This window comes from Carettochelys insculpta, chromosome 9, assembly GCF_033958435.1.
Source record: "Carettochelys insculpta isolate YL-2023 chromosome 9, ASM3395843v1, whole genome shotgun sequence".
In the NCBI taxonomy this organism is placed as follows: Eukaryota; Metazoa; Chordata; order Testudines; family Carettochelyidae; genus Carettochelys; species Carettochelys insculpta.
Genome location: NC_134145.1, coordinates 28,574,902 through 28,602,590, shown reverse-complemented (window position 1 = coordinate 28,602,590; position 27,689 = coordinate 28,574,902). Strand labels below are relative to the sequence as shown.

Genomic DNA, 27,689 nt, shown 5'->3' with positions numbered 1-27,689 from the left:
ACTGCGACTATGGCAGTGGGTGGAGTCCTGGACCCATCAAATCACTGGTGGAGCTCTGTGTAGCATTGCTCTGGGGGGCTTTGAGGGGTGGCCGTGGGGGAGGGTCATGGTGCTGTGTGGGTGGTGCTGAGGACTGGGAAAAAGGATTCTTTTGAAGATGGGGTTTACTTTTGAAAGAGCAGCATCTACAGTGGCTTTCTTCTTTCAAAAGAAGCTCTTTTGAAATTAGAACATGCAAATGAGGTGCCAGATATGCAAATTTGTACCTCATTTGCATTTTCAAGTCACCTCATTTACATACCTCTTTCAAAAGAGGAATGCAAGTATAGATGCACCCTTTGAGTAGTGAGAAGAAAATACATTTTTAGTAACGTATTACCATTGATTTAAAAACCAAATGCGTAAGGATATGGAACTTAAATATAGAAAAACAATTTATATTTGAATTACAAATCCATATTGTAAACACAACTAAGAAGTATTTGATTCGTCATTATTTCAGAGCCACATTATATTATATGGCAAAATTATTTTGTTAAGCTTTAACATATCTATCACTTAGTTCAGAAAAAAAAAAAAAAGCCTTACGAGAATAATGGTTGTACTTCTCTCAAAATCCACAGATGTTAGAAAACCTCAAAATTCTAAGTTGATATTCAACTTGTACCAAATATAAAATCAAGCCTCACCTAAAGACTCTAAACAATCTGAAATATGCAAAAGTGGAGTTATAAAATATGTATCTCTGTGTATGTAAGTATCAAAGACAACTATTTTTGAGGACAACTAAAACATCATAACCATCTGCAACACAGGCTCATCTCAATATTGATCAAAATATTAATAATCTGAGGTTGAAATCATGGCAGTATGAAGTAAATGGCAAAACTTATACTGACTTTAGCAGAATGTCACCCTTTACTGTATTGAACCTGCGCATGGAAATTTGGTATGATTTCATATGATTTGTAACTTGTGCTAAATTGAATGTAGAACTCAGTAGTAGATATGTCAGCTCACATGGCAGTTGCAGTAGTAGATTTCTGTGAGGTTGTTTGTTACTGGCTGCATAGAGAATCCTCTTTGATAATAAAATAATAGTTAAATTTAAGTTGTTATATTTCAGCTGTGTATTGTAAATGGACTGTGTCATAAGTATATAGCAGATTTTCTGTCTAAAGCAGATTTATCTTCAGATTTTGATTCTCTTGCAGTGTTTGACTAGCAGTAGATAGTACCTACATATACTAATGCACACATACAGTGTGTGTATTATATACATATACAGGTACTGTGTACATTCTTTTTAAAAATCTATTTTCCTCTTTTTGGGAATAAATATTTTTATTAAAGAAATATTTATTCACATGAAAGATGCATGTGAAAATACTAACTCTGCACTAAATCAATTCCATATCAAATTTTGAAAGTATCTTTGCTTCAACAGAGAACAAAAGAACAAGAGGAGGCATTGACAAGAGAGACACTGTTCATTTTCAATGATATGAGGATCAAGTTTCCGGGAAAAACTGATGAAGAGGCAGAATTAATAATAGAAAATGTAAGTATCTATCAATCAGAAAGATGCATCACAGAGCACTTCATGTTTTTATATTAAGCACCCACAGACTTGAGAAAACAAAAAGTGTATCTATTGATTTATGAGCTTATGTAGCCTTAATGCTTGTGGAATTCATAAATCAAAGGATTCCAAAGCCCAGAGTTCTACATTCTACTTGCCCTTAAAAGAGCAACACTGAAAACATTCTTAGGTCTTTATAAGATGTGAGAAACATTTGCAATGAGGAAGATTGGGTCATGTATGTTTATAGTTATGTAGGTTTGTCCTTTTAGAGTTCAGACTTTTAAGTAAGCAAAGAAGGATGTTACAATGAATTAACAGCTATGTCCCACAGAATGTGAATACAGATTTTGACATGTTTAACCTACCCCTGAATAAGCATATTAAAGAACTCAGAAAGGCATGCAGTAAGGTGAAGTGGACGCCTGAGTATAAGTGCCAGGAATACCATTTATATTCGTCCTTCAGCTTGCCAGGCTTGGCTTGTCCTCTTATCTAATATTTTTCTGAGCCTTAGCAGCTGTCTTGAAACCAAGAGTATGAAAGGAGGTAAAGCATAAGAGAGGAATACTGTGCTTGATAATACCAAATATGAAGAGATGCCAGGAGGGACAAAGTAAAGTTTGGAAAAACACTAAGGCCGTGTCTACACTAGCCCCAAACTTCGAAATGGCCACGCAAATGGCCATTTTGAAGTTTACTAATGAAGCGCTGAAATGCATATTCAGCGCTTCATTAGCATGCGGGCGGCCGCGGCACTTCAAAATTGATGCGCCTCGCCGCCGCGCGGCTCATCGCGACGGGGCTCCTTTTTGAAAGGACCCCGCCTACTTCGAAGTCACCTTATTCCCATGAGCTCATCAGCGCATGCTAATGAAGCGCTGAATATGCATTTCAGCGCTTCGTTAGTAAACTTCGAAATGGCCATTTGCGTGGCCATTTTGAAGTTTGGGGCTAGTGTAGACGTAGCCTGTCTGTGACTGGACAGCAGTGTTACCTGTAAGCTGAGCACTTGGGAGCTGCCCAGGAATGATTCAGTCGCCACCCAGCTGATTATCAGAGTGACCAGTCATCTATACTGGGCAGCATGTGTTTCTGTTGGTGGTGCACATTTGCACATTTCTTGGTGCAAATAACAACATTTATTCTGTCCATGGATGGAAAAAATTGGAGGGAACACTGCTGGAGGGCGGGGGGAACAGTGGGTTTATGCCACCTTTACACAGACCCTTTTTTTCTCTGCCAGCTCAGCAGTGGACTCCAGATGTGGCTTAGAGCACACTAGCTCTCAGTTGTTCCCAGGGCCTTTCCCAGCAAACAGTGCTTACCAAGGTAAAGGAGTGCCCCATAATTGCCATAACTGCCTCCGCTCCCCTGTAAACATCCTAACAATGCATTTTGGAACAGTGTGACATAGGGGGTGCACCACTGACTCAGCATGACTGGATCCTCTGATAGCCAAATCCAGTAGCTTTGAGTCTGTTTTAGCTGACCACAGAATCTGGCCTGTCCAAAGCAGCTTTGCCTGGTTAGGAACTGAGGCATAACTTGAATAATTCACTCATAAGTGTCATGCTCTAGACTATTTTTCATTGACACTTTTAAAGTAAAATGCTTCCTCAACATTTTCTTTGAAATGTACTCCATCTAGTGGCATGTTCTGATAAAACACGAAGCATGAAAATGCTTCCCCATTGCACAGTCCTCTTATGTAGCCACTTAGCAAATTTTGATGGGAAGATAAGAACATCAAGGTTAAAAGAGGTCAGATAACAACGTGATGGTATGTTAAATGACTTTGAGGAAGAATTGTTAATAGGTACTAGGCTGGAATATAGCCAAAGAGCATAATAGCAAGATGTTAAAAAGATGTGTTAAGAGTTCTTTAATAGTTAGATATGACAAAAGAAAATTGAAGATACATTTTGTGTGATTATGAAGAAGGCTATTTTAATGTCATATGTAATGACTTCTGTGGAGCACAAAACTTCATATTCACTGGAATAAACAATAGCTATGTTGAGCTCTGTGCTCACCACTGTGATTTTCTTTGCACTTCTATAATGGTGGGGTCAGATCTAACAGGGGCCAGGATCTGGCTTGAAGTCATTACCTGTTTTCCTAAATTTGCAGAAATTCTTCTATTTCTTTCGGGCTACGTCTACACTACAGAGATCTTTTGAAAGAAGCCCTTCTGGAAGATCTCTTCTGAAAGAACTTCTTTTGAAAGAGATTGTCCACACACAAAAAAAGTGGATCAAAAGAGTGATCTGCTCTTTCAAAAGAGAGCATCCACAAAGCCCCAGAACAGGCGAAAGATTGAAAAATCAGGCCCCACGAGGACTGCTCCTTTCAAAAAAAGGGCCCGCGGAGCATCTACACACGTTTTCTTTCAAAATAAGCTTTTGAAAGGGGGCGCTCTCCTTTCGAAAGAACTTGCTAGTGTGGACATGGCCATAGAGAATTATTTTTTGCACAAAATATTGGGATTGTTTGTAAACAATTACGTATTTTAGCAATGTAATATTTTTGCTGGAAATATCAGATTCCCCTCTCTCTTTCCCTCTCTCTGTTTTTATCTTCTGTTTTTTCAACTAATTCAGATTATGGATAATTGGAAATACCATAAAACAAATGTGGCTTCATATTGGCTGATAAAATTGGACTCTGTAAAGCAACGAAAGGTGAGTGATTCTCACTTTGCCCTTTTGAAAATAACACAAGTATTGAATACGTGCTCAGAAGTGACTGCCATGGAAGAGTTTAAGAAGTCAGAATATGGGCCCTACTGTGTGTTCTTATGTCAGTGACACCACTGCATATAAAGGATAATTCCATTGTAGTTAATGGTGTTACTTCATATTTTATACCAGTGTAACTAATGTAAGAATGTGACCAGTGGATAAGATTTTCAAAACAGGTATTTAAACCTCTGATTGAACAGACTGAACCTCTGAAATCCATGAGTCTCTGGTCTGGCAGCATCTGGGGTCCCTCAGAGAGATACAGCAGCTGGGAATGGGGGCTAGCTCAGTGTCCAGCGGCAGGGAGCCTTGGCCGACACAGCCAGAGACAGGGACATGAGCAGCAGCCGGGGAGCCTGTGGCAGGAAGTTATGGCTGGGGCTGGGAAGCCAGTGGGGAGCAGTGGCAAGAAAGCTGGTGGCCTGTGACCCTGGTGCAGCGGCTGGGAAGCCAGTAGGCCGCAGCAGCTGGACCACGGAGATAATGGGGGAGTGGCAGCTAGGGACCTGGTGTGGAGCGGTGGGGCCACAGCAGCCAGGGAGCCAGCAGAGCTGGGAAGCTGTCCAGGGAGCTGGCAAGGCCAGGAAGCCAGCTGGGGAGAGGTGTGCTATGGAGGCCAGGAGCAGGGGAGCTGGCTCAGGAGTGGCAAGTGTCAGCAAGTGGGAGAAGTGCAATGGGCTGGGAGGGAGTGGCAGGGCGCTGCACAGCAGGCTCTGGTGTCACTCTGGCTCCAGCCGCCGTGGTGGGGTAGGGGTGATCCCAGCTATCACCCTGCACCGGCCCCCACGTAATCCTTTGGGCTGCCCTGGACTCCATCCATAGGACTGGTAAGGCAGATGCTTCAGGGCCCCCTGAAAGCTCAGAGCTTGGTGCTCATGCTCTGAATGATCTCATGGACTCTGTGTGTACCCGAATACTTGGTGCTAATATCCAAACTGCGTTGTTGAATTTTTTCTGATTATGTAGTATATGTATCTTTGACCTTTACATTAAACGTTGTGTTAGTGAATTATCCAAGCAGTATACCCAGGTGTACTGAGAGTCTTTTCTTAACCCGTGTATTTATGCAAATTTTTAACATTAGCTTTAATAAAATTTTCAAATCTTAGCAGATGGCTTGTTAATTACATGACGGTGAATTGGAGGTAGCACTGCAAAGATTGTTAACAATTTTGTAATTGTCAATTGAACTTACAAATGCATGACAATTATTTCTCTTTTGCCAAATAATTTATTCCCATGAAAGGTTAGTGTTGCTTTTCATGTTTTCTCCAGTTCACAGAAGTAGTACATAGAGGTTGCTAATGTTTATCATGTATTAATGGCTTCATTTTTAATCTCCTTTTTTAAAAAATGGACATGTTGTAGTCAGTCTTGGCTTTATAATCCAGGGCCTCTTTTCCTTAATATACTTAAAATTTGATTTGGGGGTAGGTGAGATGATGTGACTATATCATTGGACTGGGAGTCAGGAGATTTGGATTCTCTTTCAGTCCTTGAAAAAAAATCTGTGTGATTTAGGGCAAGTCACGTAACCTGCTAAATGTCTTCGTTTGCCAATCTTTTTTTTTTTGGAGGAAGACAGTGAAAAGCAAATGCTTCATATATAACAAGTACTGTTGTTAGGATGTGTGAAACATAATTATAAAGGCACAGGAGAAATGTGTTGGATCTGCATTTCAGGTTACCCCTACAAAATTTGCAACCTCATCTTCAGATTGTTTAATCTTTATAATACTGAATATTAAACTACCTGCTGTGTTTTTGGATCTGGGCCCAGACAGGCTGCTATAAAGACAACTTTTCCTTTTTGATATGATGTAATTGACAGTTTGACCTCAAGTTCATACATCAGATGGAAGATCTATCCACACAGTTTTATAAAACTTGCATAGCTGTATTAGAAGCCATTTCTAATGAGAACATGACAATGCAGGTTAGCTGTGAACTTAATTAACAGTCTTTTGGAACTATATAAAGTAGCAACATAAATCCACATTTTTAAAAATGTGTAGCTTGCTTGTGTTGGTTGAGACTGAATTATTTGATTATTTTACAGCTTCTGGTCCCCTTGTGAGTATCTTTTGTTAACGGTTAGCTCTTACATGTTTGTGACACGCTGATGAGGGTCATTATCCCACGAGCCAATGTGTAGACCAACCCCATCCTTCATAGTAGGGGTGTTCAGCTGCCTCGTTAGCACTCATTGCCATCTCTCTGGAAACCTGTATAGGCCTCTCTGCTGGTCTGTGGATCTACACAGTTGGAGTGAGGAGTTACAGGAAGGACAGGAAGATTTGTCTCAAATCTGGGCCTGCAAGGTGCATAGGTGCAGTCATGCTCCAACCTTCCATCTTGCGATGGCGAGTAATAATTTACCTGAGGCTTACAAAGCCCAGCCCCCATGTGAGTCTCTGCCCATGAGGTCTAGTTTGTGAAGTCCCTAATTGGCTGATTGGCCCCCTGGCCTTACTGAAGCCAGCAGCAGAAATAGGAAGCTGTCCAAAGAGTTGGGCTCCACCCTGCTCTGAACTGCATGCCTTGTCCTTCCTGAGCCCTGTTTAGGGTTGGCCAAGCATCAGGTTTTTGACCAGAATGCCTGGTTGAAAAGGGACCCTGGTAGCTCTGGTCAGCACTGGTGACCAGCCTGTTAAGAGCCTGGTTGGCAGCAGAGCGGGTCTAAGGCAGGCTCCCTTACTGGCTCTGGTTGGCTACTGGAAATGGCGGTCATGTCCTCCTTCCATTTCCTAGCCACAAGTTTAGCCAGGGGACTCTAAACAGTGTTCCCTCCCCAAGCGACAGCTGCACAGCTCCTATTAGCTGGGGACCACAGCCAATAGGAGTTGCAAATACAGCACCTACAGACAAGGCAATCCATGGCCTCATGCCTAGAGGTTGGACATGGCAGCCACTTCCAGGAGCTGCCTGAAGCAAAGGCCACCCAAAGCCTGCACCACTCCTGTACCCCAACCTCCTCTCCCAGCTCTGAGCTTCCTTCCACACCCAAGCCTCTTGCCCCATCCTGGTGAAAGTGAGTGAGGGTGAGGGAAGGTGATGGAGGGGAGCAGGATGGATTGGGTGGGGGTGGAGCAAGGATGTTCAGTTTTCAGCAGCCAGCTTGATTATCTGGCATTCCAACCCAGCTTGACTCCTGATATCTGACTTGTGGTTCCTGACCTGCTTTTTCCTTCTGGTGACACCCTGGTATCCCAACTTGCCCTGACTCTGGTTTCTGACTCCTGGTTCTGATCATGTTTGTTTCCTACGTCTGATCTCCCTGTTTCCCAACTGGCAAATTCTTGACTCCTTTGTTATGATTATGGGCTCTGGCTCTGACTGCTAGCATAGGTGGCTGAGTTATATGGGCTGCTTATGCCCCAGCCCCAGGAATATGTACAGCAGGGCGCTCAGCTGCAGCAGCGTTTGGAGACCCAGGTCTCTACGAGTTTGAAAGCTGCTTCATGCAGAGCTGCACAAGACTTGCAAAGGGTCAGTGCCTGAGGCAGCAGGCTCACAGCAGGTGATCCCTGACTCCTCTACCTGTGCCAGAGGAGGGGAGGAGGAGGATGTGACGTGATTGGCTGCCCCTCTCAGCCCCTTTCCCCCCAGTGAGGACAGCAAGAGGAAGGGATAGACCTTGCATCTGACCAGCTGCCTGAGGGGGCTTCTTGGGTGAGGTCTTTCACAGGGTTGGCCTTAGAGAAAATGGCACCCTGGGCAAATTTATATTTTGGTGCTCCTGGCCGTTGTGATTGCCTCTGGTCCCACATAGACTCCCCACACGCTCTTCTCCCAACCCCCGTACCTCCCTCTCTGCACTATGCCTCCTTTTCCCCTAGTGCCTGCACTTCCCTCCCATGGCCCAAACCCCAGGACTGTGCCCCTTCACTCCTACCCTTGCACCTCCTTTATGCCTAACTCCTGGAACTGCATGGGGAAACTGCCCCACCTGGATTCACGAAGCACCTGGCATTGCTGCTCACCCCTACTGCTGGACTGCTCCACCTCCACCTTGAGCAGCCCAAGGGTGCACAAGGAAAGGGAGGGGAACACAGCTGCTGATGTGTCAGCACAGCCCGGGGGAAGTGACCTGAGTGTAGGGAGCCCTGATGTTGTGTACTGCGGGGAGGAGGGGTGGGAGAGGGACTGTTTTCAGTCCATGTTTATGTTAATTTTAAAAGTATAACGACAACTTACAAAGTATGTGGAGGGTGGGCAGGACTTGGAATCATTCTGGGCACCAGCAAAAATTATACCAACCTGCTGCTCCTGACTACTAGGTCTGGTCACGTATGACCTGGGCATGGCAGGACTATATTTTCCTTCCCTCTTCTTCCTGCTGTAGAATGTGCCAGACAAAGATAACGGAGCCCCAGACCCCAAATTCTGCAGTCCACTCTGCAGTGGAGATCCCCTTTGTGGGAGAAGGTCAGGGTCCCCGGGACAACTGCAGCTAAGAGTCATCCTTGGTAGCACAGAACTTTTGAACCCATGGTGCTTGGCACAGGGATAGAGCAGATCAGCTTGGGGTCAGAGCTGCAGCAGACATGTGGATCCGCTGCATGGAACTTTGGAGATTCTCTTTCATCTCTTCCAACAGGGTTATCGATTAAAAATAATAGGAAGGAATCTCTATGAGGGAAAACACTGGTGGAGGGCACAATCCCTTCCTGAGGAGTAAAAGAGAGTGTTTAGATCTGATCTGGTGTCATCGTTCCACTATATTATCAGGTATCTCAGACAGGGAATTCTGTGTCTTTGACCGCATGGTTTTCAGTTGCCCCTGTGTTTTCTTTTCCTTCCACTAGAAGAGCTTGCGGTTTAATTTTAGAGGCAACTTTATCACTCCAGCTTGTGTTTCCTCTGTATCTGGTGTTTTAAGAAGTACGCTAAGGGTCTTGTGCCTTCTGTGACCAATGCTTGTATGGCACCCCGGGCAGGTACAGTACATCAGGATAAGATATGAGGTTACTATTAATGTAAAATGCAGAACTGAAAACATGGATTTCTTTCTTTACATGAAGACACCTCTGATGACTCTGGGGACTAATACTACCAGAAGCACTGATGTGCTCTTGATATTTGACAGCAGTGGAAGCGATTTCCTCAAAGTCTCTGTATCTTGTTAACCTCAACCCCTTCAAGCAGTCAGATAGTTATTGTTAGGCGAGTAGTTATACAAATGTCTTACCTTGGAGACTGACACTGAAGCTAAGGGTTTCCAAATGTGATATAGAAGTAAAAGTTTTAGTGTACCTGAGTGCAGACTGTTTTATATTTTAGCAGAGTGGGGATATGGGGGCAGTAAGAGCAGAAAAGGAATGCATGTTGGAGAACACTTCTGAAAATATAAGTACATAGTTCAAAATCAGCTCTGCAGTTGTATGAAATTCTCAAACAGAAACCTGAACTCTCTGGCATGCTCTGTGGGATTACTAGGAAATTCTACAGTGCAGGAAGGAAATATCTGCCAAATATGCTAGGTTTTCAGAATGTCTGTTCCAAGCAGGTATATTTTTCTTAATGATTTCTCCACCCTTGTTCTGGATAAATACAAACACTTGTACATAGCCATAATCTCTAACATCAAGCAGTGCTGCAGTGTAAGAACCAGTTAGCAACTGTATTACCTCACTGTATGTGATTTCTGCTGTTTCCACTGCTGGCACACAATCTGTCTTTGGCCGCTCAGTTTATTCACCAGCTTGTTTTGTTACATCTAAGATGATTCATTGTATCAGCAGGGTAAAAGACTGTAAACAATAAGAAAGCAAAAGACATTCTCATTCTGCACAGGGAAATTAATTTGGTAGGTACCATAAATCCATGTGCTCTTGTGCAATGGCTGAAAGTTCCTTAGTTCTTCTTTGACTGCTGATCCCTAGTGGTACACACCATGGGTCTATATGAATGCCATATGCCCAAGACCAGAAGACTCTTGAATAGCAGCGTTCATTGATGAAGTTTAAAAAAAAAAAAAAGAAAGAAAAAAAAAGCTCATCATCCCATGAATTTCTTCTCATGGCTAAATTGGCTCTTCTTTGTCAGCTGTCTTAGAGTTTGGATGCCATCTCACCAGCTGAGCAACATGGTGTTTTCTTCTGTGTGATTCTGTAAGCATTTTGTGGTTTGACCTACTTCAGTGTGCTTTTATGAGTGACATTTGCCTCTGTTCAGTGCAAGGCCTAAATGCTACTTCAGTCACACCTTGGTTCTCAGAAAACATGTTATAGGCAGTATCTAAAATGCCATTAGCCCACAGTCTGTGCTGCAATTCTGTACCAATATATCTATGCACAGCTCCCATTTAATTCAGTGGGGTTTACACAGGTGTATCAGAGAGCAAAATTTGGCATGGTGTTCTAATGAGGCATTTCCTTCTCCCCAGTCTACTGGTGTATGTATGCATGGAAGAAGAAACACATTGGACATTGAGCTAAGATGTGTACTAGACAGAGAGACCACTGTGCAAAAAATTAAATTTTTTTCTTCCTCACCACAAATAGTATTCAGATTAACAACACATATCCATTACATTTTAAATGTTTTTCTTTTTCAAATTTCTCATAATGCTGATTTTTCTTCAACCCAATGATGTACTATTTCCTGTGTAAAAGCTAATATTTTACTAAAATAGCATGGTTTGATTTTCAGCAGTGCTAGGCACCTGCAATACATGCCAAAGGCAGCGCAGACTATTGATGCTCAGCTCTCTTAGGCTAGGTCTACATTAGGAGGCAAAATCGATTTTTAGATATGCAAATCCAGCTACAAGAATTGCATAGCTGGTGTTGACTTATCTAAAATCCATTTTTGCCACTGTCCCTGCAGTGGGAGGTCAACAGGAGAAACTCTCCTATTGACTTCCCTTACTCTTTGCGACTGCCAGGATTACTGGGGTCGATGGGGGCGCCTTGACAATTCGATTTAGCATATCCCTATGAGGCACACTAAAACCCTGGAGATCGGCCACCACTGTGTCTCTCTTCCTATAAATACAGTCATACCCTTAGAATCCTTCTTTTAGGAAGTAGATGGCATTCTAAACATGGTAACCAATTGTAAAGCATTTTACTATAAAGATGGTATTCTTATCAGCTCTGTGTGTGCATGTATCTGTCTTCTTTTCTGTTCTTACTTCTTTTGACAATCTTGTTCAGTTGTTAGTACTGGAAAGGGTGCGGAACAGAGACACTAATGTAATCAATACGAAAAATCATTTTGTTTCTCCAAAATGGTTTTGATGGAACATCATGTCATAGCAGAGTTAGTAAATGAAATAGCTTGTTGCAATGTAGAAGTGATGATGCTATATGGTAATCGTCTTTTACCATTTTTTCTGTGCAATGCAAGGACAGATGTTTGGTTTTGAGATTTTATCATACATGCCTGGAATTTTTTTTAAATGCTTTTGACTTGCTTGAAATTTTCTTTTCTAGGTTTTGGACATAGTGAGGACAAGTGTTCGTGCTGTTCTGCAACGCGTCTGGAGGGTTTCTGATGTTGAATGTTTACATTTGTACCATATTTTTAATCGTGTGTTTAATCGCTTACTCTGGAGCCATGGCCAAGGCCTGTGGAACTGTTTCTGTAATTCAGGGTAGGCCTGATATATTTATTATTAAAACCCCTGTAAGAGTTTCACAGCCATAATTAGAGCTGGCATATTTTAATGTTTACTTTCGTTCAAGAAATTATTGTAATAAATAGAACTGTTCTTGAAATCACTTATCAAAAATGTACCATATAATTACATATTAGCATAGACCAAACATTTCAATAACAGACCCATACATTTAGGATCTTAGATCCCAGTGAAGATATCTAAAGTAAATTATTTGATTTTTTTCAAGAGTGCTGAGCATCCTGGCACTCCAGTTGATTTCTCTCATTGAGAAACCCTTCTGGCTGAGAACTTTCAAAAATTAGGCCAGTTACTTAGGTGATTGTAATGTGGTTCCCAGAATGAAATCTGGATTGTTGGACCACTTAACCCTCCCAAACCCACTGGCCTGGAGTATCTGTCACACTACAAAGCCACTTCTCTTTCACAGATGTCCGTAGGCAGGGATGCACCCACCTGAGTTTCATGAATGACCTCTCAGACACTCATGAGCCATCACTAGAGAAGTCTCATTTTAGTCCCTTCAGCTCTCCAGGACTGTACTGTGTTACACTGGTCAGAAGCCTGGCCAGTGTTTCCTCCTTATATAGTTCACTACTTTGACAAAAAGGCAGTGGCTGTGCAACAACTCTTGTTAACCTGACATGAGATTTCCCAAGCACTTCAACCAAATCACATTGTTTTAAGTAAAATATAAAACAGATTTGTTCATTATGGAAAGATCAGTTTTAAGTGATTATATGTGGTAGACATAAAGGTCAGAGTTAGCTATACTAAAAATAATTAAAAAAAAGTCCCCCCATACATTCTAAATCCTAGACTTTTAATGCAAGCAAGTGTTGAATCAGACAGCTTTTCTCACCCTGAGAGAGGTTACGGGCATGTTACGGTTCTTTAATATACTAACTGAACCCTTTTCCAGCCTGTGACTAAACTTCCCAGTTCAGATGCTTTGTTTTCCACATGCTGGTCCAGGTATTCAGCTGTGACAAGAAAGAGGCTAAATGATGATGTCACATCCTGTCTTTTATACTTTCTTCCAATTTGCTGGAAAGATCCTTACTGTAGCAAGGGGATCAGGCACCCACATTGGTCAAAGCAGTCCCCATTTCATATGTACCTTCTCTAAGGAGCTTCTGGGGTAGTGGATTGGGTGATGTTGACCCATTAGCACCATCTAGCTGTTGAAGGCTACTCTTTGTTGTAACTGAAAGGTGGGTTGTGGGCATTCCCAAGCTCACAACATATTTCAGTAGCACAGATGGCAATACTTCATAACTTCACATGCAGTGATAGCACATACAATCCAGCAGGATATTCATGTTCAGCAGATTGGGACTTTTAAAATGATACCTCACAAGGTATACTTTGTACAAAACATAACATAATTCTATCACAGCAAATTTGGGGCTTCCAAGAGGCTACTTCGAGGTAGAGGGCATCACAGTGATTTAGCTTTAGTTGGCCATTGACAAAAATCATGGCCCTAACTCTTTAATTTCTAAAGTAAATAAAAGGAGAATTAAGTAGTGTCCTGCTGATATTTTATACACCCTATATTCAGTCTGGTTTAAAAACACAGCAGAATCTGGGTTTCTGGGTTTCAGTCTGGTTTAAAAATACAGCAGAATTTCTCATTGCATATCTGAAACAATTATGAGACTGTGAGAACATGAGAAGTAGGAAATTGTGACACTGATATGTAAGGAAATGTTTCTTTTGCTTGAAAATTAAGGATGCTCCAGGAAACCAAGATGTCATATCTTTAAAATCAAATTAGCATATTGCCTAATGCTTTACGCTGATGTAGCTGAAGTCAAGGGACTATTCAAGTGAGGAAAGGTCTGCAGAATCATCTCCTGTGTATATAACAAAACACTCTGGCTTTGTCTACGTGGCACACCACCCCCCCCCAGTGCCGCTGCCAGTAGAGCTGTGCAAAATGAGCTTCTCAGGATTGCAAATGGCGTGCAATTTGTACACTCCCAAAGCTCATTACCATAGCCCCGCGAGAGTTCGGTGTTGGCAGCAGGGGGTGCCGGCACTGCAGAGGCCATGTGGATATGTCCCTGCTGGCTAAACCCCTCTGTTGCCAGTCCCTTATGCCTCAAACTAGCTAATTTGTAACTTGTAGTTTGTGCATTCCCTACATTTACCCATGGAAAAAAAGAACCTTCCCTGTATTCAACACAACAGCAGGAAAAGGGAGATGGTAAAAATAAGGTATTAAAAGCAACAGTCTCAGAGAGTGAGGGATTCCCTGCTGATATAAATTGGCATAGCTCCACTGGTTTCAATTTACTTAAATGGCTCAGTGTCAGCTTCTACCAGCTGAGGATCTGACCCATAGTATGAGTGGTTCTTTGTTGTGTGCTTGCATATGTCCATTACACTGCAGGTGTGTGATCAAAACCTTAGCATTATTGCTAGCGGTACCTTTTTTCACTTAATCATTTAAAATATGTTATTACTTAGTTTTATTTCAGAATTGTAGTTGTTTTATATTTTTCCAGCCTTGAGGGCCTTTGAATAAGGTGGAGCCTATACCAAGGTCCCCAGGGCTCAAATTTGCACAGACTGCAGAGAGCCTATGCCTGTGAGTGACCCTCATTCATTCTATCTGAAGTGCTTGGAATAAGGGTCACATTAGAGAACAGTTTCAACATTACGACAAAGAAGCTAAGGGTGGAGCATCTCTGTTATATCCCACAGGAGTCTGCCTTTAGACTGGCAAGACATCTCCCCGCAAGCCATTTGTTGGCTGCTCCACTGAAGACTGTGGCTTGTCACTATCTAGAACTGCGTCATCCTGACAGAGTTAACCTGTTGATTCTGGTGCCCTCCCAGAGACCGCTGGGACTGGTTACCTGTTCAGCTGCAACACAGCAGTTATCTCTGAGTACTGCAAGACAGCAGCTAATATCCCTTCTCACTTTGCTGGAGACCTGGGCCACAGCCAGGGACTTGTTGTGTCTATCACAACCATGCTTTGCTTCAGGCTGAAGTCCCTTGTCTGACTCTGATTGAGCTGCTGAGCTCACTGGCACTGGATTACTCTGCTCTGAGGTACCACCACCTGTTGCCTCTGCTCCTGAGCCAGTACCTGCTCTTCCACTCTGCATGGTACAGCCAGTCATGCTTCATCAGTACTGTGTCCATAATGCAGTTCGAGATCGTAGTCAGCCCTAATTCCCAAGGTCATTTTAAGCTCAAGCAAATTTGTAATAGAATCATCACTGGAGGTTTTTTAAAAGATAGATAGATAAAATCCTGTCAGAAGTGGTCAAGCTATTTCTTAGGCCTGCCTTGAGTGCAGGAGACTTAACAAGATGACCTACTGTGGTCTCTTCCAGTCTGACCCATATGATTCTGTTATTCTTACAGCTTCAGTCTGGTCAAGATAAATTGTGTATTCAGTGTTACCTTATTTCCAGTGAAGACCACACCCGGGCTACACTCGTATGTATCTTATTAAATGCCACTGTTGGGTTAAAGGAAAAAGGAACTAGCTTTGAAGAACACACACCCACACACTCATGCCCTCCTGCATTATACACTTACACAGGGGAACTCATGCAGGTGAAGGTTGGCATAGAGACAGCAGAGGAAGCCAAGGCCTAGTGGGTCCAGTGTGTCTGCCTGCAGTCACATATCCAGGAAAATGAACTGATCATATGTCTCTCTTGTCACCTTGTGCTCTCTTGTCAGTGTAGTAATCAGGAGCAGTCTGTACCATCCGTCCTAGGGAGAGAGGGAGGTTTCAGTGATTCATAGGTGACTGGGGCTCCGACCACAGTGGTAACAGTGCCAATTTGGGATTCCTGGACTCCTTAGGATCACCAGGCCCTGGGGCAACTGTCCCCTTCCCTGCACCTCCACTCCCATTTGGTGGGCCTAGTGCTTTACATGTGACACAGCTAATATAAAACCTACCAAGCAAGGAAATAGAAATTCATGGCTGTCAGCAGTCCATATCCTCTGTTTTTTCCAGCCAGAGACATACTTTACTAATAGCCCAATCACCATACACCAAAGAAAACATGTGGAAACTTTAATTCTGCCCTGCAGAGTGTGTGCAGTTTTACAGAACTGAAGAGTAGGGACACTAGGGAAGGCAAGTTTGGTGCCTTTGTGGTAGAGGTGGGTAGATGGAATTTGAGGAAGAGGATGCACCCTTATGGTTTAGATTTGTTTTAGTTACAGTGGGCAAAAAATAAGTTTAACAGATTCACAGAAGCACTTGTGTGTTAATACAGGTTGAACCTTTCTAGTCTGGGGCCCTCTCAACTGGGTGCCGAACCAGCGAATTTGCCAAACCACACAGGAGGTCAATATTGTCTAGCAGCATTACCAGAACTTCCACTGCTCATTGGGCTCTAAGAAGACAGTTGCAGTAAATTAGTGCTAAATAACAGCACAGAACACTGAGAGCCAGGACTGGTGGCTGTAAAGAAAATTTATGGGACTTAGGGAAACTTGGCCGCAACCCAGGATAAGTGGCCATCCAGCTAACTAAAATCATGCCAGATTCCAGGTGTTGCCAGATGAGAGAGTGTTGGACTAGAGAGGTTCAACCTATACATGGTATATGTATGATATCTAGATGCAGTTAATTAACTAGTGATAAATTTGCTTTAATAGCTTATACACAATCAAAATGAGTCTGAGAAAAGTGATAGTACCAATTTGATTAATTCAAGTTAAAAAAAAAGCTCATGTACGATGTAGAATATTGCATATTTCAGGATGGCATTCCCTTGTTGTCTTCATGTGTCCCCTTTCCATGGTGGTGTGCCATACCTAAGAGCAAATTAGATATACACAGAACTACTCAGATTTTACTTGTTGCATTTCATGTTCCAGCATTGATACAACATCAACCCTGAATTCTCATTAAGACAAAACAAACATCCTATTGTTTGACTCTTATTCAAAACCACTATGTGAAGAATAAAACCCTGGCCCCACTGTAATTTTTTGTTGGGGAAAAAAATCTACCACTCATGTCACTGAATCATAGAACACTAGAACTGGAAGAGACTTCAAGAGTTCATCAAGTCCAGTCCCCTGCCCTCCCGGCAGGACATCAAAGAGGCCAACGCTTCATTCTGGAGGGGGGTAGGCAAAAATATATATATCTATAAAAAAAGGTGGCCCACCAGCATTAGTCCCACCACTATATTTACCTGCACCTACACAGTTATCAGGTCATTGCAGCTCTTGTTGGTTGTGGATCACCATTCGTGGCCCAGGGAAGCAGTGGTAAGAGTTGTGGGCTGGGGTGCCGCTTCCCACCACAATTTGCAGACAGCAAGAGCTGCGATTGCCCAATACCTGTGGATGTGCAGGTAAATATAGACGTGGAGGCATGATATGGACTAAGCCTGGTGGCTTGTGTTTGCCCACCTATGATCTGGATGCTTACAACTTGGAGAAGGGATTCCAGGAATCCCTCCCCTCACAGTATGAAATGATTGTTTCATTAAAAAAAAAATCAGACCCAAGTTTGCTGCCATGAAACCCATTATACAGGCCTTCATTTTTTGCCTAAGGCTTCAAGTTCAAATTTTGCCTTTGGACACCCACATAGTTTTCTGTATTCATATCTGAATATTGGACCAAAAGCAAGTTGTGAATAAACACAAATCCTAAATAAGCACTGTGCACAGGCTCAATTCCTCCTTGCTGTGGTAAAATGCACCTACTTAGCTAGAGGGGTAGCCTTAAAATTCTGTGCACTGAAAAGCTCATGGGACTAAACCTTTCTGGAAATAAAATGTTAATAGAAACAGAAGTACTAGGTGTGTGGTTATTTCAGAGGTAAATACTTACCAGACACACGCTGAAAGTTTTACTTATACTTCTTTGACTTGATAAAGACCTGGCTTGCCTACCCAGTTTGTGCAGTATGTTAATACTTAAATGGTCCAGATAGAGTAACTCCCTTCTTATGACTTTTTGAATAGTTCTGGTAGAGAAATGAAATATGAAATGCTTCCATTGAACTATTTTTTTAATGTGAAACAGGGCACAGTATTGTGAACATTTATATTTGACTCTCATATGTATCATTTTTTATTCTCTTCATGTTTAATATCATGAGCTTCTGAACATGAATATATATCAAGATAATACCTTCATTTATTAATTATTTGGCATCACATCACACACTGCTCAGATAGTAGTTTGTTAAAAATAAATCAATATTTTGCATGTCTTGTGATGCAGAGCACCTTTTAAAATTACCTGGAAGTAAATCTTTATGAGCTGAACCTAAGCAGTAGTCCTATAAATGCTTTACGGGAGGTACTGAATGAAAAATGGGATGTGAGCATTCTGAAATATGACGATTAATTCTTAATTTGTATTTTGTATTCCCACCACCTGTCGTTGTCTGGGATAAATACCATAGGCCTTTCCTGTAAATAGGCAAGGTCACACTTTATTTCTCTTAAAAATCCCTCTGCTGCTAAATCTGATATGCAGTAGTAAATCTTTAAGATTGCCGTTTGTAACAGAAAACATGAGGTCATGTCTGTTTCCATGCCAACAGAAGTTCTTGGGAGACCATATTCAGTAAAAGGACGGAGGTGGTGACTCCTGAACAACTCCAGTGTTGTCAACGAATAGTACAGCTTTGTAAACACTGCCTGCTAGTGGCTTACAAATACTCAGCAGATTCAAGAGGCTCTCTTACTGGAATTCGCCCTGACTGGGATGATACAAGGTATATACTTTCTAAACGCTAATTATGAGACACATATTGGAGTGCATGATCAGATTTCAAATGGTATGTGTATACTTCTAGGCCAATAGTCTCAGCCTGCAGCTTGTGGGCTGCTTGTGGCCCCATAAGCACACAGATTTGGCCTGTGTGCGTTTCTCAGGATCATACAAGGGTATATATTGTCGGGATGCAGCCCATGGAACATAGAGAGAGAAATATATGCTGCTCACAATGGTGAACAGGTTGAGAACATATAGCTCTAGGTAAGGAAAAAGCAACAGAACTATTTCACTGTCTATGCAACATAAAGGACGAGCATTTCCTTCTGCTCCACTTCCTGTCATTCTGATTTTTGAAGCATGGTAGTGAACCCAACAGGAATTATCCTTCCAGGGTTAAGGGGGGGACTACTTATGCTCATTTTATTTAAAATTAACTTACTAAAATTTTGTTTGCTAAAGGCCTAAAGGGCAAGAAAGGCATTCCGTACTTTACTGAATTGAAACTTCCCCTCTTCCTTTTCTCAGCTTCCTCACAGTAATTAATTCCTGGTTTGCATTCCTAGAAGTGTCCTAACATATTATTCCACTGGCTTTACAGGCCATGGTCGGGTAAGTGCCATCTGACTTACTGTGTTACACAGTTTTGCAATGTTAACTTCTAAAAATTTGCAAAACAGCACAACATAGGTTTGTTTTTTGTTTTTTTGGGTTTTTTTAAGGCACTTACCTGATTCTCCATAGCCTGGATCATTTCTTCAGCAGACTTATAATATTGTCAGCATGCTGACTCTGAGACTACAAACAAACTATAGGAGAAAGTCAACTTAAGCTACACAACTCCAGCTATGTCAATAATGTAGCTGGAGTCTATGTACACCACTGGGGGTTGACGGGAGAAACTCTCCCATTAGCTTACCTTGCTCTTCTCATCTGAGGTGAAGTAACAGGGTCAATGGGAGAGCCACCTGTGCTCAATTTGGCAGGTCTTCACTAGAAATGCTAAATCAACCACTGGTGGCTCAACCTCAGAGCATCAGTATGGGCTGAAGTGTAGATGGAGACTTACAGAAGCATCACTAGGAGTGGTGAGTCAGTGATCTGTGACTTAATGGTGCTGAAATGCAGAATTAAAGGTAAGTGTCAGATTTACATACTGAAAGGTTCTCTGACCAATTTTGAATGTTCAGTACATAAACCTACAAATGGTTTGTTCATTTTAAAAGTCACACAGGTCTCTCAAAGGGTGGTGTTGATTTCTTAAACGAGCTACTACGATCCGTCAACAGAGGACTGTCGACAGAAGTGCAGTGTAGAAACTCCTGTCGACAGAGAGGGCTTCTGGTTGCTGGGCAACCCTCTTTGCAGAGCTGCCATTCTGCTTTCTGGCACCAGAAGGCAGTGCAGCCTGGCAGTTCTCTGTTGACAGACCAAGTTGTGTGTAGATGCAATCTGTTGATGGAGGTTCTGTCGAGATTTCCCTGTCGACAGTAACTTTGGTTGACAGATGCCCCTTGTGCAGACCTAGCCAGAGTGTCCAAGTGTCCTGCAGAAAATAAATTCGGCAGCTATGTCTATGCTAAAAGCATATGTCAGCAGAAGTTACCATCGTTAGAGAACTCGATGGAACCTCTGTCGACAGATTGCTGCTACGCACAACTTGCACTCTCAGCAAGGAACTGCCAGATTGCACTGCCTTGTGGTGACAGAAAGCGGAGTGGCAGCTCTGCAAAGAGGGCTGCATGGCATCCAGAAGCCCTCTCTGTCGACAGCAGTGTCTACACTGCACTTCTGTCAACAGCGCTCTCCAGTGTAGACACAGCCAATATGTATTATCAGTTAAACCTACTTATGACTTAATTGCTTAAGCAGTGTGTCTTTAACTAGTTATATGATTCATTAAACTTTCTGCTGTTGTCATGTGAATGTTTCAGGGGCTCTCTCATAATTTAATACCAGCTGAAAACAGAAGTTGATTGGTCACAGGAAAAGTAGAGGTAATTTAGCCAGAAAATTAATCATATGCAATATTCATAAACAAATGAGTTTATATAGTAGTGTGACAAAATCATTAAATTGATAAAGACAAAAAAGTTCAATCTTAAAGTAACTTTTACTTCCACTATTAATACTGGAGATATTGTTTCAATGAAAAAACACGTAAAAGTGTTCAGATCAGTCAGATCACTCTAGCCTATTGCATAGCTAACAAGACTGCTTTGTCTACTTTCTGTGACTCTATTGAAGTCCAATGAGAGTTTAGTTATGGGCTTTAAATGTGAGCAGAATCAGGCCCTCTATTTTAGATAGGTAGATAGCAACTGTAATACAGTAACTTTTATATTAGTAACAACAAAAAGTCCTGTGGCACCTTATAGACCAACGGATATTTTGGAGCATAAGCTTTCGTGGGCAAAGACCTGCTTCGTCAGATGCATGTGCTCCAAAATATGTTAATCTGTAAGGTGCCACAGGAGTTCCTGTTGTTTTCGGAGATACAGACTAACTTGTCTCTCTCTGACAGTTTTATGTTAGTAGCAGTATAGCTGTCAGGATAACTTTGATTAAAAACTACAACTTTATGTAGTCTACACGTATCTCAAACATATAAAATTTATATTATGGTTACACTGAGCATAAAATCCAAGCTTAAAGAAGAGGCTTCCTGTTTTCTTTATGGGAGAGAAACCTGTTTATATTTGTACAACCAACCCTAATGCGTACAAGAAAACAATGAAATTATTTCACTGAGAGAAACCACATTGCATCTGGATTTGAATTTTTAAGTATCAGGAAGATTATATAAAAAGATTTTCACTTTTTGTGAACTAACACCCATGTTGATAATCTTTTTGTTGACTATTACTCTGATATAGTATTAATAAGACTCTGTAAACTGCAGCATGTGGGAAGGGAGCAATTTAAAGCTATCCTTGGCATGCACTAGGTCTGTAAAGTGTCACTGATATTGTTCTATTGGGCTTTCTTGGGAGGTGAACTGTTTTTAGGCTACATTCATGTGCACTTTTTGGCAGCATAGTCAGATACATCTCCACTTGCAACTGGTATTACTACATTTATGGCACATTACACTAACTGTATGTTAATTCCCAGTGATACTGTTCCTGATGAAAACCAGTCATTATTTTAACTTTATGGCATAGGACAACCTCCAAAATTGTTAACCATATTTCAAAAATTATTTTGGACTATTTTTCTGGAGATTTTTTTAAACATACTTCATAGTACTGGAAGGGACTTTCAGAGGTCATTGCGTCTAGTCCTCTGCACCCTCAGCGGGACCCATCACCATCCCTGAAAGATTTATTTTTTAAATCTAACCTGCCTCAGACCCTTGAAAGGTCCCCTCAAGGACTGAACTCGCAATCCTGGGTTAACAAGACCTATGCTCTAACCACTGAAGCTTAGTTAGCAGATATTAGTGGAAGTACTGAGGTAAATTATCAAGTGTGATTTCGTCACAAGATTATTATTTTTTTTTAAATGTGTGTACTGAGATTTGAGTGTCCTGACTGGAAAAGAAATTTGGTGGTGTCTTTTTTTTGTGTTTTTTTTGAAGAGGTAAAAATGCTGTGAAAACACCACTAGACTTCTTTTGCAATCAGGACACTCAAATCGCAGTACACACACTTTTTAAAAAAAAATAAAAAAAAGCTTCTCCCCTTTTGAACACTTACAAAATCCACATTTTAAAGAAACTTGAAGGAAAGTGGTTTTCCCCAACCCTTCCGCTGGTTAGAGTCTTAAATTTTTCCAAACAAATATAGATATCACATCTCATACATCATCACAACCACTCAGATAGTCTCACTCCGAAATTCTATGAGATATTGAGCATCTCAGTACAAACAGTGGCTTAGCCTCCCCTGAGATCAGATTCTTATTTTGTAACAAATTGATTAGCCTTTGGCAATAATGGCCTACCTCAGGGTTAACACAAACCAAGCGTTTATTCTTTCTTATACAGCAGAGCCAGGTCTACACGAGAAGCCTCCGTCAACAGAAGTTACTGTCAGAAGGGATTTCCTGGCAAACCTTCTGTTGACAGATCACATCTACACCTGAAAGTGGATCAAAAGAGCTATCTGGTCTATCAACAAAGAGCAGCCAGACTGCCTGGCCCTCTCGAGGCAGAACAGCTGATCAGAAGCTCTGCACACAGGGCTGACTGGTGAACTCGAAGCCCTGACTGTTGACAAAAGGGCCCCGGAGTGTCTACACAGCTATTTTCTCAACAACACTGTTGAGGGAGGCTTTATGCCTGAACGGGGAGAGGTATAATGCTGCTGGCATATGTGCTGGGTTTTGTCGACAAACTGTTGACAAAGAGCATTTGCCAAGTAGACACACTGCATTTTTTTGTGGCAAAAGCTGCTTGTGTACATGTTGCCTGGGTATTTCCCATCAACAGTCATGACATTGCTCCTTTTCCCATGATTAGTAGGATTAATCCTCATAACTCTTTGGCCGTGGCTATACTAGCCCTGACCTTTCGAAAGCGGGATGCTAATGAGGTGCTTTCATGAATATGCAGCACCTCATTAGCATAATAGCAGCCACGCACGTTTCAAAAGTGCTGCTTTTGAAACGTATGCCACTCATGCATACAGGGGCCTTTTGACAGGACCCCAGGACTTCGAATGCCCCCTCTTCCCATTTGGTTTTGGGAAGAAGGGGCTTTTGAAATCCGGGGGGGGGTCATTTAAAAAGGCCTCTGTATACAAGAGCGGCATGCATTTCGAAAGAAGCACTTCAGAAACGCACATGGCCACCATTATGCCAATGAGGTGCTGCATATGCATGAATATGCAGCGCCTCATTAGCATCCCCCTTTTGAAATGCTGGGGCTAGTGTAGCCATGGCCTTTCAGTGCACTTGCTCAGCATTAATCAATATGATTCCCTAGAATGCTGCTACACTTTTTAAAGCAATACATTATATAATCTGTGGTGTATATAATCTGTTGTAGCATGACACATTTGTTGTTATAAAAAAATTGATTTAATGTGGATGTTTTGTATAATTTTTGGTGCTCATCTAATGACTCCTCCAATTAAGTGTAAGAACTGGTAATAAGAAACAGATTTAAAAGTAAACATTCGACAGTTGCTGATGAATGAATGTGTGTAATGTCTAAAACATATCCTATAGATAGTATTTTTTAAACAATTGAGTCACTGATTAATGATGAATTCGTAGCTTGGGTCTTTGCATTACTTGGATGCTGGTGATGGCATGTCCATATTTAAAACAACGAGGGAGAGTCTAATGGTGGGAGCAGAAAACTGGGATTCAAAATCCTTTTTTTTTTGGCTTAGCTTTGCCACTAAATTGCTTTTCACAGGTCAGTTAACCTCTTTATGGCTATGTCTGCACGAGCACAAAACTTCGAAATGGCCATGCACATAGCCATTTTGAAGAGTACTAATGAGGCGCTGAAATGCATATTCAGCACCTCATTAGCATGCCACCGGCCACGGCTCTTTGAAATTGCTGCTTTTCGCTGCCGCGTGGCTCATCCAGTGCCAACTTTGAAATCCCCTTATTCCTATCAGCAGATTTGCATGGCCATTTCGAAGTTTTGCACTAGTGTAGACATGGCCTATATCTTAGTTTTTAACTCATTTTTGATCCGGGAAAAAATAGTACAATTCTTTTTCACTTCATAGGTTAACAGATTTTTTGTTAGATGCATGTGATGACGTGGATCTTTGCCCAGGAAAGCATATCCTCCAAAAAATCTTTTAGTCTGTAAGGTGCCTTGGGACTTCTCGTTGTTTTTGTGGATACAGACTAACTCGTTTTTGTGGATACAGACTAACTCAGTACCTCTCTGATAAAACTCTATTTGATAGCCTTGGGTCAGAGGTTAGAAATAGCTTTGGAGCAGTGACTGGTATTTTTTTTCATAACGGTCTGGCAATTGCAAGGATTTAACATCTTTACCATTAAGAAATCAGCGGCAAAATATTTGACCCAAAGTAGGCTGCAGTTTTGCTATGGATATCTATAGGTTGTAATAATAATAAGTATTTATATATTAAACCATTTCCTTTGTTGTCTGAGGCAAAGACCTGCCATGCAGTCCTTCATGTGTGGAACGTACATAAAGTCTGACATACCAAGATTGTAGTGCACATGAATGACAAACTCCTTTTCCCTTGAATGCTACCTTTTCAGTTAACTTCCATTTTTTAAAACTCATTTTTAGGTGTTTACTGCCAGGACCTTCACAGTTCATCATGGAAACATCCTCCAACTGTATGTGCTCCTCGTCCGGAATGCGTCGTTCTAACATTTTGTTTACACCCAGGTATAGCCACTTGTGAAACAAAGATAAGGGTGCCACACTTGATGAATAACGGCATTCCATGTTTCCATTTTAAATTTGCAAGGGAGCTGAATATAAGCACTATTATATATTTGCTACAGTACATACAATAAAATTTAGCTCAAATCCTCATGTAAAAGCGTAACTTTTCTGGAAATGTAATAAAACTTATTAAGTTGTTTACACAAATACGTGAATGTCTAGATCTTGCTAGGTTTATAAGTAATTCCTTCTTACTAGAATGTTATTTTTGCTGCAATATGTAAAATGTATTTAATCTTGGAGATCCTATTACAGTGTTAAATTTAGGTACAATATCTTTTAACTTGAAATATATTTATTGTAAATCATACTGTTTATTCTCTCATAGATGATAAAAAGCCTGTTGTAGAATAGTAATAGTGACTAAGTATAAGTAATCTGATTATTTCTATAGCACATTTTAAAATATTGTAAAGCAAGATCTAAATGTAGACATGCTTGTATTTCTCCTATGAAATTACAAGGTATGTGTAGTAATGTCATTTTTCAGTAAGAACCCAAAGTATCTTTTAGTCTAAAAGAAGCCAATCCAGAGGGTAAATATTCAAAAATACCAGTTCTGGCAAATAGCCTCCAGTTGGATACTTGGAATAAAACAGAAGGCAATGGTTGTTGTCAAATCTTCCTTCATCCTCCTTGTGTTATGTGCCTTTCAGTTTCATTTGGGAACAAGCAGTAATCTACAACTCTTAAAAGAGGCATGCATATTTTCTTCTTATCTGCTGCACAAGTGATGAAGTAGATATTTTTCAGAATTATTGCAGTGCCACAGTATTCTCTCTAAACTGCAAAATAGTATGTCTTGGTTTGGTTTTCACTGCAGGCTGCATTATATATTGTAGAATGTACTCTTTAATGGACAGTGCTTTTTAGACTAGCTGAAACCCTATAACAACAGGTACAATTAATTAGATTTCTCTTACGCAGATTCAGCTTTGCAGGCCTGTCTGAGTGAGCCAGATCCTGAAAGCAGAGTTGATCTGAAGTATGGTCTAGAACAGGGGTGAGCAAGATATGCCCCATGGGCCAAATCCAGCCCACCAAGCCTTTTAATCTGGCCTACGGCCCACACTGCCATGACCGCAAGTCAGGTTCTTCCACCTCCTCCTGCACCCCAACTCACTGCCCCAGGTCACCACTTCCTCCTACCCCAGGTGTAACCAACCAGGCTCGGATTTCCCAGAAACGAGGCTGCACCCAGAAGGCAAGTGCTATATTTGGTTTATTGAAAGCGTGACACCCACGACAGGAGCCCCGGAAACGCCGCAGTCACCAGTGGGGGAAAACCCGATGCGTCGGAGCTTCGCTCAGGGGAGAGGCTCTGTAACAGGCCTCCTAACACTAACTAATAAAGCTTAAACTAATCTATGTAAGATTGATTAAAGTTGCCTATGCATTACTCTTACTATCTCTTGTGGCCTACTGCCAGCATAGCCTTGAAGGTTTGGCAAGCGTACTTTGTTTTGCAGCTGTTCGCCTTGGCAGGATCATTTGTTTTGCAGCTTTTCACCTTGCACAGACTGGCCTGTTTGGAATTCTCCTGAGGGTTCACAGAGGGGTCGGACTTCACTCTCGACCGTTACAATATCTTCTCGCACCCTACACTCCTCCCCGTGACCCCTTTGTGAATTCCAAGGCTAGTAGGAATCGAGTGAGGTGGTTGATGCTCTTCTGGCAACACAGCGTGCACCTGTGGAATGTTGATGCAATTAGAGACTGTCGTAGGCGGTAAAGCGGTCCGTGCCACAAAAGGAAAAGGTGGTCGGGTGGGAGCACCCGGGCAGGAAAAAGGGCACGCTAGGGTGACCCGGAGAACCATGTGGATGGACTTGCTGAAGGCAGGGGTCCCCCGTGAGGAGATCAGTGGTCTACCAACACCAGACTTGTACAGCCATTGGTTACAACTGCCACCTACCCAGCAGAGTGAGCATGAGAGTGCTTCCCAGAGGGCGGGCGAGACCCAGGCACCACAGAAAGGTATGGGACCCGGCGGGAGAACACAGCCCAGCGCCCCTGTCAACTGGACCCTTCCCCCTAGGAAGTGACGGGGAGGCGGGTCCTCTGCGATATGGGCTGTGACTGTGCTACAGGTAGCAGGGGACTGGCGCTCATTTGTCCTGTTAACCATTAAGTGGCCCCAGGGAGCTGAGGTGACCATTCTGCATGCTTCCCAGACTGCGGGTCGTGCGGTGGTCATGCAGGGCCTCAGAGGAGTGGGGACCACCGCTTATGCAGTGGAGGTCACCCTAACGCTGGGGAAAGCCTCTCCCCCGAGCGAAGCTCCGACGTGTCGGGTTTTCCCCCACTGGTGACTGCGGCGTTTCTGGGGCTCCCATCGCGGGTGTCACGCTTTCAATAAACCAAATATAGCACTCGCCTTCTGGGTGCAGCCTCGTTTCTGGGGAACCTGAGCCTGGTTGGTTACACCAGGTCAACACCCAAGCCCTCATCACCCGCCTTTCCCCTCTGCCCTGGGTCACAACTCCCTCCCAGACCTTGCACCTCCTCCCCCCAGGTCAGAATCCTCTCCTGCACCCATACCACCTCCCTGACCCTGCACCCAACTTCCCTGCCCCAGGTCACAACCCCCTCCACCTAAACTCCCCCACCCTTTCCTGC

General features: G+C 42.3%; 1 protein-coding gene across 10 annotated transcripts in view; it reads left to right on the top strand.

Annotated features, from left to right (window-relative positions):
• Nucleotides 1–27,426, top strand: part of TTLL7 (tubulin tyrosine ligase like 7) — a 103,864-nt gene extending 76,438 nt beyond the window's left edge. For 7 of the 10 annotated variants that reach the window (XM_075003207.1, XM_075003204.1, XM_075003203.1 and 4 more), the window contains 6 exons: nt 1,448–1,561; nt 4,186–4,266; nt 11,766–11,926; nt 18,504–18,677; nt 24,909–25,010; nt 25,998–27,426. In XM_075003207.1, the coding sequence (XP_074859308.1) occupies nt 1,448–1,561; nt 4,186–4,266; nt 11,766–11,926; nt 18,504–18,677; nt 24,909–25,010; nt 25,998–26,025 (660 nt within the window). In that variant the 3' untranslated portion in view covers nt 26,026–27,426. Of the gene's footprint in view, nt 1–1,447; nt 1,562–2,828; nt 2,923–4,185; nt 4,267–11,765; nt 11,927–18,503; nt 18,678–24,908 lie in introns of those variants that run through there. The other 3 variants (XM_075003208.1, XM_075003212.1, XM_075003209.1) reach the window with 2 other exon arrangements.
• The last annotated feature ends 263 nt before the right edge of the window (nt 27,427–27,689 follow it).